Source organism: Danio aesculapii, chromosome 22 (assembly GCF_903798145.1).
Source record: "Danio aesculapii chromosome 22, fDanAes4.1, whole genome shotgun sequence".
Classification (NCBI taxonomy): domain Eukaryota; kingdom Metazoa; phylum Chordata; class Actinopteri; order Cypriniformes; family Danionidae; genus Danio; species Danio aesculapii.
The window spans coordinates 26692404-26706202 of record NC_079456.1 but is presented as its reverse complement, the minus strand read 5'-3'; the positions used below and the strand labels follow the sequence as shown (position 1 = coordinate 26706202).

Sequence of the window (13799 nt, the reverse complement as noted above, 5' to 3'; positions counted from 1 at the left end):
GCACAGTAAACTATAACTGTAAGTTTAAGAAGGTTCAGGGTTCATTCTTACTCAGCTGAACCCAGAGTATTGTTGTGTACTTTGAGACTGCTATGCTGAATAAACATCTTCATTTAGATCTTCTACGTCATCCTCATTTTTCCTTACACCAGGAACCCTTCAAATGCATAATCCCTGAGGTAAGGTGCACTAATAGCTGTGTCCACATTTTTTCTGGGGCTCGTTTTAATGAGGAAACAAAAGGAGGAAACTTTGACAGAAAGTCAAAACTATTTTTGAGTATGTGTATCCCAAAACTCTGAAGAATGAGAGATATGTCAAAAATGAGAAAGCAGAGTAATTCAAGCCCATTTCTAACTCTTTCAGGGTTGACATACCTCCCATTCTGAAACAAAGCATGTGGGTGGAGCTAAAGATCTCTTGAAACACTTTGCTGGCTGTGACTCTTATTGGTGAAATGTTTTGGACAGCATTATGGGTTTGCATTTATTTCAGAGCTCCATCCAGTGCGAACAGAGGGATTAAGCATTTAAATATCCCTGATTTAAAATGCACAACTACACAAATCCACAACTTCTTGTAGTTTTTGCATGGTGCATCTATATTACAATTATTCACATTTGCTATGACAGTTTTTTCAATGCATTTAACAAGTTTCCTGAACTCTTTACACACCAGCTCACCTAAAATGAGAAGAATTCTCTTGTTTTCCTTTTCCACTCAAGATCAGCCCAAAGAGTCCTCTTTTAGATTAAGTGATTGGAAAAAGCTCAACACCTGAGTGTGGTTCCTAGACGGGAACCTGCTGTGATTTATGTATTTGCATAACTGCAATAAGCAACAACAAGCCGTTTCTGATTGGCAATGGAATAAAATACAGGGAATATATTTGTGTTTCAATTGACAATATGAACAACTGCTCACTTTGACTTTAGCCTATAGAAGTTCTGTTTAGGACATGATGTTATCTGTTCTGAGACACCGTGTTAAAGCATTTGTAAATTTGACTGTGAAATTACATTGTTTTGGTCTTGGTTGAGCTTGTGTGTAAAAGAAGTTCAAGCATTTTAAATTAGTGTCAACTGCATGCATTTTGTATGAAAGCAACAAGAAATGCGTTGATTGTATAGCCCAAAAGGACGGATGTTGTGCTAACTGTGTTAAGAGTTTAGGAAACTTGTTAAATGTATAGCCATTGTAAAAAACTGTAAAGTCACCCAAAATTACAGGAAACTCTTACATGATAGCACTTCACGTAAAACACCTTAATTATAATATTGTCTATTAAGGCAAACAACTAGATTACAGATGTCCATGTAAACGTAGTCAGTGGTGTCTTTAAAGTAAGTGAAAGATCCAGAAGGGCACTTTTTTGTCAGACGCTCATTCTAACTTATTCACAGTATTGTGCAAAAGAATAAATACATCCTTATTTACAACAAATATAAACTTCCTTTGGGTAGAGCTGTGCACAACTGTAAACAATATTGCAGTACATATTGAAACTGAACCTACAACGTACAGAGGTCTGTAAATCATTCATGAAATTATTCAATTTAGAAGACATTTTCAGGAAAAAAAACATTTAAAAATTTGTATAAAATTAGCTTGACAGATTTTAACAACTAGTTCAACATGTTTGTATGTAATGACTCAAGTAATGAAATGAGGATGATTAGTTTAAAATGGAATGACTATTCAGCATTCACAAGTTTAGTTAAGTTTGACTGACATGACATAAGCAAATGATAATGTTATAAAACAGCAGAGAGTTGTATGAAAGCATTTGATGCATTTGCAATTTGTTGGAAGGAATGAGAAACTGCTACTATGGTGTGCACAAATGACTAATTGTTTTGAGAAATGCATTAACTGTTGTGCAAAGGTAAATAGTGTAGTGAGAAAAGAACCAAAGCGATGGAGAAAAACTGTAATTGGATTCATTTTTTTTTCTTTTTTTTTTTTTTTTACAGTATTTCAGTTTTCAGCCGCAGTTTGAAAAAACACCATGGATTCAATACATTTTAATCAAAGCATTTCTTATTCTGGATCCAATTCTTTGGCAAAAAATTTGGCACAGCCTACATAGAAACACAACAAGCGGCACTGGCAATAGGCTACATTGTCAAGCAATGGTGTACTGATTCACACCCAGTTTTGTATTTTGTATTTTGTTGTCCGTTGTGTAATGCTTGATTGAAAGAGCTCATATACTTGTTTGCAATTTGTGTTGCTTAAAGGCAACAGTTGCTTTTGTTGTGCAGCTGTTTAGACCTGTGTGTTAACTGTTTTCAAAATGTGGAGTTTCAGTTGACGGCTGCATCAAAGCAATCAAGAAAAACTGTAATAGTCCTCATTTCATTACTTGGGTCATTACATACAAACATGTTGAACTAGTTGTCAAAGTCTGTCAAGCCAGCCTGATCTCACGAGAAAACGTAAGTATTTTACGTTTTGACAGTTTAGTGGCTAATTCGTACGAATTCGTACGAGTTCAGTCGTACGAAATGGTACGATTTTAAAAAGGAGGCGTGGCACCTAACCCCACCCCTAAACCCAACCGTCATTGGAGAATGAGCAAATCGTACTAAATTGTACGAATTAGATCGTACGAATTCGTACGAATTAGCCACTAAAAAAAAGTTACGAATTGCCGTGAGATTGTGTTGGTCAAGCTTATTTTATAAAAAATGTAAATCTCACATGAGTTCAGGTGTGAATAACTGCTACCTTAATTACTTGATAGTACATAATTGTTTGTTAATTAATGTATTAATAACCACATTAGTTCATACTTATATAGTTCCATACTTGTAACCATCATGGACATCATCATTAACCCAGTCTTAACTACTCATGAACTCCTTATGCACGTCCAACTAATGTGTTTACACTGAATAACAGTAGAAATGTGTTCTGTCAACATCAACATGAACAGTTTAAACACAGGACTTCATGAGTAGTTGAGTTAATGATGATACGTCACTTCAAGTATAGTCGTGACATAATTAAACATTAACAAAACCTTAATTGTTAATTAATACATTAATTAACAACATGTACTAACAAGTAATTAAGGTAGCTTTTATTCACACATGAACTCATGTAAACCATGCTGTGGTTAAAGTTCACGATTAGCGCATACATTAACTCATCATTGGTTCATAATAAAGTAATGTTTAGTTTACATATAAATACATCATCATTCATATACTATTATTGTAAAGTGTTACCAACATATCCTTAGAATTTGGTTGTTAAATATAAATATTTAACATATAGTTACAGTCATGACATGTTTTTGTAGCATTTCATTGAAACTATTCATTTCTATTTCTTTCCCAGGCACAATCTACCTCAGAGTAAACGGTTTGTCTCTTGCTTAAATTGACATTCTCATTTTTTGCCATCCTTTTTGCCATTCATATCTATGTCATGCCTGTAACGTCACCTGAAACTATGTATAATGTTATTGTATACGCTCCTGCTATATGATCAACAAGAGTCGTTCCACTAATAATCCTCAAAACACAACCACTGTAGGACCAACAGCCACCAAACTCACTTCACTGCAGTATCACATGGCTCATCCACTCAACTACCACTTCATCATGGACGAACCTGTTAAATGCAGTCAATGGGATCCATTTGTGGTCTTGATGGTGCCTGCAGCCCCCAATTAGATAGAGGCTCGAAACGCTATCCGGAACACATGGGGGAATGAAACTACAGTCCAGGGGAAATCAGTGTTGACTCTGTTTTTGGTGGGTTTGATTGTAGGAGCAGACTCTGAAAGAGCTCAACCGCAGCTGGAGGAAGAGAGTCGACAACAGAGAGACTTGATCCAGAGCAGCTTTGCGGGCTCCTACTTCAACCTGACCATCAAAGACCATGGTGATGATGGACTGGTTGGCCACTCGATGCCCTCAGGCGACTTATGCTATGAAGATTGACACTGACATGTTCTTAAATGTAGAGAACCTGATGACCTTCCTATTGGCACCAAACACACCCAGAGAAAACTACCTGACAGGGGTGTTGCGTTGGAACCGGCTCGTTGTGAGAAATAAAAACTCAAAATGGTACGTTTCAGAGGACATGTATCCCGATTCAACATACCCCACCTACCCGCTGGAAACCGGATATGTTTTTTCCAATGACCTGTCAGAAAAAATTGTGGAAATTTCGAAGGAAGTGCAGGTGTTTAATATAGAAGATGCATATATTGAACCCTCATCTCCTCCAGACCCTTCTCTGTTTAGGATCTATATGGCGTATAACCGAGAGGAATTTCTCAAGATCATCTCCACAGATGTAGGATCCCCACAACAAATTCTAAACATCTGGAGAATGTTAAGAGCCCCACGAAAAAGATATGATAAAAAATTGAGTTTTAGGTTTGGAAACAAATGTTGATGCTTGCATATTCTGTTGACAATCATTTTTATTTCTTGATGCAGATTCAAAATGTTTCAATAATGTGAAGTCTAGGAGGTAAGGCATTCTGGAGCTGTTATGGAAGCAGACGGACAAACAAGGTGAGTAAGTATAAACGATGTTTATTCCAACAGTGGAGCATATAAGGATGATGTATGAGAAGTGAATGGAGTTCGGTGGTACTGATGATCCTTTGTGGCAGGTGGGATGACAGACACTGAGGATGACCGAATGCACACACCAGAGGGAAGACAGACTGACGATACACACAACGCTGACAGGACACCGGGAACACTGGATGGAAACAGAGTATAGGTAAGTAAATAGGCTGAGATCGTAGACTAGTGATAACCAGGAGGTGCTCACTAAGAGTCTGCTTCGTAGGAACGAGACCGAACAATGAGTGACGTGAGGTGTGTGCTTATATAGTGAATAGGAGTGATTGGGTGCAGCTGTGTGTGATTAATACTCAGGTGAAGATGCTCGTTGCGTGATACTGGTGGAAGAGCCTGGCCAATCCGTGACAGGAGCATAAATATGAAATCATTTATAGCATGTATATCAGTTCCTGTGGACAAATTTGTGCGCTGACTGAGAAGACACGATTCTTATTGACATGATCTTCAAGCCTGCAAATTGTTAAACAGAACTTACAATAGTCTTCCCCATAGTTTCATGCACTATGTTGCCAACAATTTTGGTACATTTAAATGCACATGAACATAATTAATAATTATTAATAGTAATTCATTGTAATAATTCAATAATAAATAACATCCTAATCTTAATCTGTAGGATGTCATATGTCATCCTTTTCAGTTATAACATTTGAATAATTTATATTATGGGAATTGCCTTTACAATCCTTCTGTATATTACATGACCACAACTTGAATTCGGCCCAAATTCATAGAAGAGTCGCACAAATCAGAATTCAGTTAAAATACGGATCCAAATTCACAGTTGGTTTTGAGACAAAATAACTTAGTTGAGCCCTGTCCGTGGTGCATACTGTATGTTCTTTAGTACATAGATAGACATAGACAGATGTGTCAAAAGGACAATGAACATAGCAATACGCCCCTATTTAAATGATTATATGGCTTAAAACAGGCTAAATATGGGGTAAGTAAAAGAATATTGTTTTTTTTTATTATTGAAATAAGACTATTTTACACACCATTGGCAGATTATTTGCTTATTTTAAAGAAAGAAATCCCTTAATTTTGACTATTTCTTAAAACAAAGCATTTCATTTACTTGAAAAAAGCTTCCTTATTTTAGATTTCTAGATTTAAAAAAAAAACATGACAAAAATTAAGATTTGAGCAATTCCAGTGTCATGGATGAGACATTTGCAGTAATAGAAAGTATATGTATCAGTGTATTGCAGCACCTTCAGCATTTAGATGTTTTATTGTAGCGTTGTAAAAGTCAGTTCACAGTCTGTATTAAATGTGATTAAAAAAATGAGATGTCCTCGCTGTTTGCATGAAAATCCAAACACTAAACCTAATGCAGTCCAATTTACAAATGAATGTTGTTTTGCAGCTTGTGATTTATTTGCATTCGGAATGGTTTATAAATGGAAACGCTTCCTTTAAAATTACTAAAAAGCTGTCAATCACTAATCTATTGCATCACTAATCTTCCGCATTTGTTGTAATAAGTGAAGCTCACGATGAATTTTTTAGACTGTCTCTAAACTTTCTTACAATGAGATAAGCATGCTGAAATCAGCAATCAACAAAACCTACGGCATTTTGAGCAGAGGGTATATTCTGACCACTGTACAGTATATGGTTGGTTCTTGTTGACTTGTGTAAAATTCAATTTTCTTACTATGAAGGACCATTAACTATTTGGTTACCAGTATTTAAAAAAAATAAATATCTTCCTTTGTTTCAAGCAGAAGGTTTGGTGGAGAGTAAGATATTTTTTTTTTAAACAGCTTTTAAAAAGGAAAAAGAACACTCCACATTTTTTTTCAAAATAAGCTAATTTTACAACTCCTCCAGACTTCAACAGTCGAGTTTCACTAGTTTTAAATCCCATCAACCAATCACTGGGTCTGGATTGAACCTTTTATCTTAGCTTAGCATACACAGTATCAATGAATCCTAGAACATTAGCATCTTGCTTTAAAATAACCAAAGAGTTACAATAATTTTCCTCTTTAAAGCTTAATTTTTCTGTAGTTACATTGTGTTCTAAGACTGGCAGAAATTTAAGATTTGCTATTTTCTACATTCAAAAAAACTAATGTTTGCTGCTTGTTCTAAATACTTATTTAATATGAGCTTAAACAACGCAAATCTTCTTGTTTTGTTCAAATAACTTAAAATTGTAAAAACCATTAAGTTAACTTAATCTTTTTGTGTTGGGACGACATGAAGGGTTGTGTGGAGCCCAGCATTTTTACAGTGCAGACCAATACTACACTTTAAAAAATGCAGGGTTCCACACAATTTATTCATGTTGTCCCAACACAAAAAGATTAAGTTAAGTTAACACTTTGAACAAATTTATGTGGATTGAACATAAAAAATGAAGCTGTCCCAATGAAATCTCAAGAATTGTGTTATTTTAGCTCATTTTAAATAAGTAGTCTGATAAGTAGTCACAGTAATAAGTAGTTATTTAAAAAAAAAATTAAGTGTAGGCCTATACGCTCATTCCAACATAATAATAAAAGCACTTTGCTGTCATATCATGAAGCGGACAGAATAATTTTACTCAGTGATATTACTTTTTATTTTCTGTTGGTCTTAAAACTTAATGTAACTACAGAAGAGTCAAGCTTTATTTACTAAAATTAACGAAAATCTTTGGTCAATTTAAAGCGAGATGCTAATGATCTAATCTGATTAAACAATTTAGCCTAAAATAAGCTAAAATTAAATAGAGTTGTAAAATGGAAAAAAAAAATGCTGTGTCCCTTTAAAAAAAGAATCAGATATGCCTGTGATTGACTACACTTAACAGGCTTTGGCAAGATAGGAACTCACATTACCGCTATTAGGCGGGGCACACAGCAAGAGAAAGCCACTAACACAGCAGGTGTAGCTGGGACTAGGTAGCTAAACAAGAAATATGAGGTTTGGCTCTGAGAAGATGAGTCTGAATGAGCTGGATCCTGGAGGCAGGGGAAGAAACAACCCAATAACAACAAAAAGATAATGAGAGACGAGAGAAAAACAGACAAGGGAGCAAAATAAAACATGCAAAACTAAGACTGGGAAAGACATTAGAAATAAAATGGGTGGGTTGGCAATCAAATCTCTAGAATTAACTGGAACATTTCTTTTTTTTTTTTATTGCTATGAACAAATAAGAATGAATGAATGAATTTCAACATAGCAAAATTTCTCTGGCCCACAAAATCAGCTTTTGCTTGGCCCACATGCCACAGTGAATTACGGTAGATGATTGAACCAATTCTGTCTTCCATACAAGGGCCAAACATGGACCATATCTGGGCCAAGTTTCAGCCAAGTTAATAACCCATAACTAGGTCAGATATGTTGGTGTGTCACGACTGCAATGAATTTAATAAACCCATGAAGCATTTTGCTTTATGGCCACACTTATTCTTGACGCAACCTGATTGGTAGAATTTTTTTCTTAAAAATAATTTAAATGTATTTTGAAAGTGGGTCAATATAGGCCAAACTTACAACCTATGCTTATTCTGATTATGTACCTCTACACACATTTCTGGAGAGAGCAAAATATGTCCCAGGAGCTATGTTTGTTTTGTAGTTTTTGTGTTCGCAAATCCACCAGAGGCCGCTGTGTATGCTTTTTGTGATCTCAAATATCTCTCGCAAGTGATATTTGCGCCTGCTTATCTCACGTAAATCCACCAGAGACCGCTGTTGACTAACTCACTGACTGACCAACTGATCGATACCCCCACCCGCCCCCTTCCCTAAACCCAACCACAGTGTTTTAAAAAGCAGTCTAGAAAAAGAAAAGCCCTTGCCTGATTTTTACCACTTTTTATGACTTTACCGCATTCTCACCCTATTATTTAATTGTTTATTTTATTTTTTGGCTTAAAAGGAAAAGGAATGGCATCATACCACCCCATAGTGTTCATTTTAAAGACGATATACAGCCATACTTAGCTCTATCTACATAATTCGCAATCTCCAGAAACTTTTAAAGGGACTTTTTGAAAATGAGCCTATTTTGCAAACTTACATGACCCATATATACATTTTTAACATTTGGGCCAATTTGATATCTGACCCAAGTGTGTGCCGCCTTGAAGGTGGTGCCACCTCTGCGAAATTCGGGCCATGTTTGGTCCACATGCTGAATATGCCAGTGCCAGGCGAATGCCTGCTGTGCCAGCTTCATGTCAAATCTGAGCCAGAATTCTTTGCTACCTGGGTAGTTTTTTATATTGTACAAAAGGTATTTTCTTTTCCCCTTTCAGAAGACAGTGTGCAGTTTTACTTTCTAAAAATACAATTATTCTGTATGATTTAAAAAAATGGGGATATCAGGAAATCACATCCCATTTATTTATAAAGCACAATAAAAAAGACAGTTCACCAGCATGGACCACACCACACTTTGAGCTAGACTTGATTGTAGGGATGAAAAGGGATGGTAAGGGAACAGTGAGAAAAACGGGAACAGAATTAAGAGGTTAAATAATGAACAAGTTGGTTTATCGGGAGTCCTAAGATGATGCCCAGAAACTATCTCTGTAATATTTTGGTAGAGTGATTAGGACCCCGGGTGCTCTGGTTTGCCCCACAGTTCAAAACATGCGTTATAGGTGAATTGAATAAACTAAATTGGCCGTAATGTATGTGTGTGAATGAGTGTGTATGGGTGTTTCCAGGTACTGGGTTGCAGCAGGAAGGGCATCCGCTGTGTAAAACATATGCTGAATAAGTTAGCGGTTCATTTCGTTGTGCCAACCCCAGATAAATAGAGGGACTAAGCCAAAGGAAAATGAACGAATGTCAACCCATGTCAATAGACATATTTGTATTATTCACAAACACACACACGCACGCACGCACACAAAGAGAGATGTACTGTAACAACAAGAGTAGAGGTAGAGAAACGCTATATAAGGGGAAGAGCACAAAAGGAACTGGTGTGACCACTCAACCAAACAAGGACTAGACGCAAGCTATACAAGTGGGTGCGGTAACAATGACACAGGGCCTAAGGTCTTTAGCAGAAAGCTTGCTTGGGTTTTTACCCTGGAAGTTTGCGTTTAGTTTGAGTTGGTTTTGATCAGGTTTCATCATCTTGGTCACTTACAACACATGGCTTCTATGTCCCATAGCAGCTTTTATTTTGTTTAAATATGTACATATGAATGTTGCTGTACTATATAAATAAGGCTAAAATATTTGTCTTTTTAGCTGTTCGTAAACTTACATTATTAATGGATTGATTTACTCTGCTATTTTAATATTTGCTTGAAGTTTAACTTTCGCTGCATTAACAGTGTTTTTTTCTGCTTGTAAATGTATTTAAATTCATTGTATTTAAAAAAAAAAAAATTAATATCATGGAGTGCACACAATAATATTACCCAGTGATATTACTTTTCATTTTCTGTTGGTCTTAAAACTTAATGTAACTACAGAAAAAGTCAAGCTTTAAATCTGCAGTGATGTCCTTTTGCAAATAAAGTCTGTACTGCTGCAATTCCACCCTGATCTCACAAGAAAACTTAAGCATTTTACGTTTTGACAGTTTAGTGGCTAATTCGTACAAATTCGTACGAGTTCAGTCGTACGAAATGGTACGATTTTAAAAAGGAGGCGTGGCACCTAACCCCGCCCCTAAACCCAACCGTCATTGAAGGATGAGTAAATCGTACTAAATTGTACGAATTAGATCGTACGAATTCGTACGAATTAGCCACTAAAAAAAAGTTACGAATTGCCGTGAGATTGTGTTGGCAATTCTGTGTCTGTATTTTTTTTTTTTTTACATAAACTGTACATTTTATAAAGCTACTATGAGGTGGTCGTTAATTTTTTGTATTGAATTTTTGCAGCAAAAGAAACAAAATGTATGCATTTACTAAACCCAACAAAACAAAATATAAGGGCAGAGCTGACACATAAAATAATGCAGTTTCTGTAATGTCAGCTGATGATAGTGTTTTTTGTCAGTGTGTTCTGATTGACTAAATGTTCCTGTTGGAAGAGAACATGTGTTAGTGTTTTGGTTAATTATTTGCTTTTGAAACATGTTTGCAGTGTTTTGTAGAGACATGGTGTATTGTGTTCGTTTATTACTGTATTTTGAACAGTAGTTTTAGGCTTTAGTTTACAATGTGTGATTTTGAGCATGAAATTAACTGTTTTGACAATTGTGTGTTTTAGGTGTGTTGGTGCGTTAAGAGTTTAGCAAAATTGTTAAATGTATTGAAAAAACTGTCATAGCCATTGTAAAAAACTGTAAAATGGGGTTAACTGGATGCATTTGGATGTTGTGCTAACCGTGTTAAGAGTTTAGGAAACTTGTTAAATGTATTGAAAAGACTGTCATAGCGATTGTAAAAAAAACTGTAAAGCGAGATGCTAATGATCTAATCCGATTAAACGATTTAGGCTAAGATATGCTAAAAGTAAAAAATGGGGAAACATGTTGGTGTCCCTTTAAAAACAGAATCAGATACTACTGTATGTGTGTGATTGACTACACTTAACAGGGTTTGGCAAGATAGGAACTCACATTAACACAATAGGGCAGGGCACACAACAAGAGAAAACTACTAAGACAGCAGGTGTAGCTGGGACTTGTTAAACAAGAAATACGAGTCTGAATGAGCTGGATACCAGAGGCAGGTCAGAATTTAAAATGTTTTTAATTCATTATAATTTTGATAATGATGTCTCTTAATTTTCAACAGAGATGTGAACACTATATCGCAAGTCAATAAATCAAACTGACTCTTTCATGTCTCGTGTGATTGGCTGTCACATATTTAGCTGCATGCGATGCAAGTAAATCTCAAACTCTGGACTAAACCCTGACTGAACTTAAAAAGTTTATGTCAAATGTTGTGAAACAATGTAACCTGATCTTAACCAGGTTGTATTTGTTTGGTTTTGTTAACCCTGCAACTTACTTTGCAACTTTGAGTTCGTTCAACTAGTTTTGTGCAACAAGCAAATACACAAATAAAGACCCATGTGCTCCAACACAATACACTCCTCAACACTGCACAAACACAAATATTCTCTAAAGCAGTGGTCGGGAACCGTTTTTCAGCAAATAGTCGTTTCAGCTCTTTACAGGTATGTGTATATACTACTATTAATAATACAGGCTAAAACAAAACCCTGATGTCCATGCACAACACAAAAATAAACAAATATGAAGCATCCATGAATGAAGAAAGGACAGTTCATAGAATTTGAATGTACGTCTGCCAGCTTAGCATAGAAACATAAGTTGTTTGCCCTTTATTCGCGATTGGTTGAAACGTCCTTTTATTGGTTGAATCATCATTTTATCCGTCTTTCGGATAAGACGTTAAATCAAGGTCCTGACTCTCTGTGGTCATTTAAAATCCCATGGCACTTCTCGCAAAGAGTAGGGGTGTAACTCCGGTATCTTGGCCAAATATCTCCATTGGCCCTTACTTATGATAGCCTTCCAAACATCCCTATCCACTAAATTGGCTGTATTGACTGTCTTCCCACTCCACCAATAGCTGGTGTGTGATGAGCGCACTGGCGCTATTGTCCTGTGGCTGCAGTCACATCATCCAAGTGGATGCTGCACACTGGTGGTGGTGTAGAGAGACCCCCCTCATGATTGTTAAGCGCTTTGGGTGTATGAACATACACAATAAATGCGCTATATAAATACACATTATTTTTAGTTTTTATTCATTTTGCTGTAAAACGGTACAATAAAAAGGGAACTGTAGCTGTATTTTCAGTAGGAAACTGATTTCTAGTGATGGTTATCATTTTTGAAACTGTAAAATATTTTTGAAAGGAGACAGCTGGAAAGTGATGCATTGTTGGTCAAAGGGGAGAGCCATAGGTTCCCTACCACTTCTCTAAAGCCTTTTCCAAACCCATTTCAGGTATTTCACAGCCTACAAGTGTCAAAAATCCATTTAAAACAAAAGGCTCAGGGTGAGATGTGCAAGAAAGCTGTTTGATGACAAAAACCTGTTAAATATGAAAAAACATTTGAAACACAACATCTTTATTAATGAATAAATCATTAAACTTCATAACCTTTGAATGTCTAAACTGCAAATCACTTTTTAAAGTTAAAATAAAACGAAAATAGATACAGCGCAACGAACCAAAAATAAATATCAAATAAAGTTCTTTTTCCATTCATGTTTATTTCTATAGCACCTTTACAATGTAGATTGTGTCAAAACAGCTTAACATAGAAGTTCTAGTAAATTAATACTGCGTCAGTCCAGTTTTCACAGTTGTAGTTCAGTTTAGTTCAGTGTCATTTAATTTTCATTGCTGAAAGTCCAAACACTAAAGAGCAAATCCATCAATGCGCAGCTCCACAATCCCCAAACCAAGCAAGCCAGTGACGAGGCACAAACTTCACCAACTGATGAAATTGAAGAGGTTTTTTTTTTTCCTTCACTCTCTTTCCTCCTTGCTTCCTTCACAGTATCAGGCTTTTCTTTCTAAAACAATTAAGTGTCACCTGCCTTTTCTTGTGAAATTGACTTATAATTTCTGAGTAAACAGTTCCTGACGTGTTATCACAACCTTTTTTCTTCAGAACTCGGATAACTACAAAATTTTTACTCTCATAAATATATTACACAATTAAACATTGATGGTTAAAGTGTCAGACTTATAATCCAAAGGTTCCAGGTTTGAGTCCTGGCACCACCAGACATTGCTTGTGAGTGTGTAGTATTGGATGTGTAGTTGTGTTGGTTAAATCCCAATTACTGAGCATGAATCGTAAACTAGTTGTGCACTTACAGTGTACTGCTGTTACACTCGTAGTACACTTCAAGAGTTCACACTTAAATGATGATTTATTAAAAAGCTTGTTTGGCATGCTGTCCCAGGAGAGAGCCTTGAGCTCATAAGATTCTCGAGCCCAGGGCTCCCTCCCGTTTGTAAGGCGAGAGGGGCGTTTGAGTTTAGGTAGATCTCGAGAATCCCCTGCTGTAGTAGGCAATAAACAGATAGTTATTGCTCTTAAGAGATAACTACTTACTGGGAGCATGTCTATGGTGCCGATTTGGATGAGTCAATTAACTTAAGGTGCATTTTTTTGGACGGTGGAAAGAAACCAGGGAACCCGGGGGAACCCATGAGAGCATAGGGGAGACATGTAAACTCTGCTCAGAAACGTCAGCTGGCTTGGTA

At 36.2% G+C, this 13799-nt stretch overlaps 1 protein-coding gene across 1 annotated transcript; it reads left to right on the top strand.

The window, feature by feature from the left end:
- The first annotated feature begins 3491 nt into the window (after window positions 1-3491).
- On the top strand, window positions 3492-4416 carry LOC130215762 (beta-1,3-galactosyltransferase 2). Its single transcript, XM_056447608.1, is given in 2 exon segments — window positions 3492-3884; window positions 3886-4416. Coding segments are annotated over 2 exon segments (924 nt in total).
- Window positions 4417-13799: the final 9383 nt, after the last annotated feature.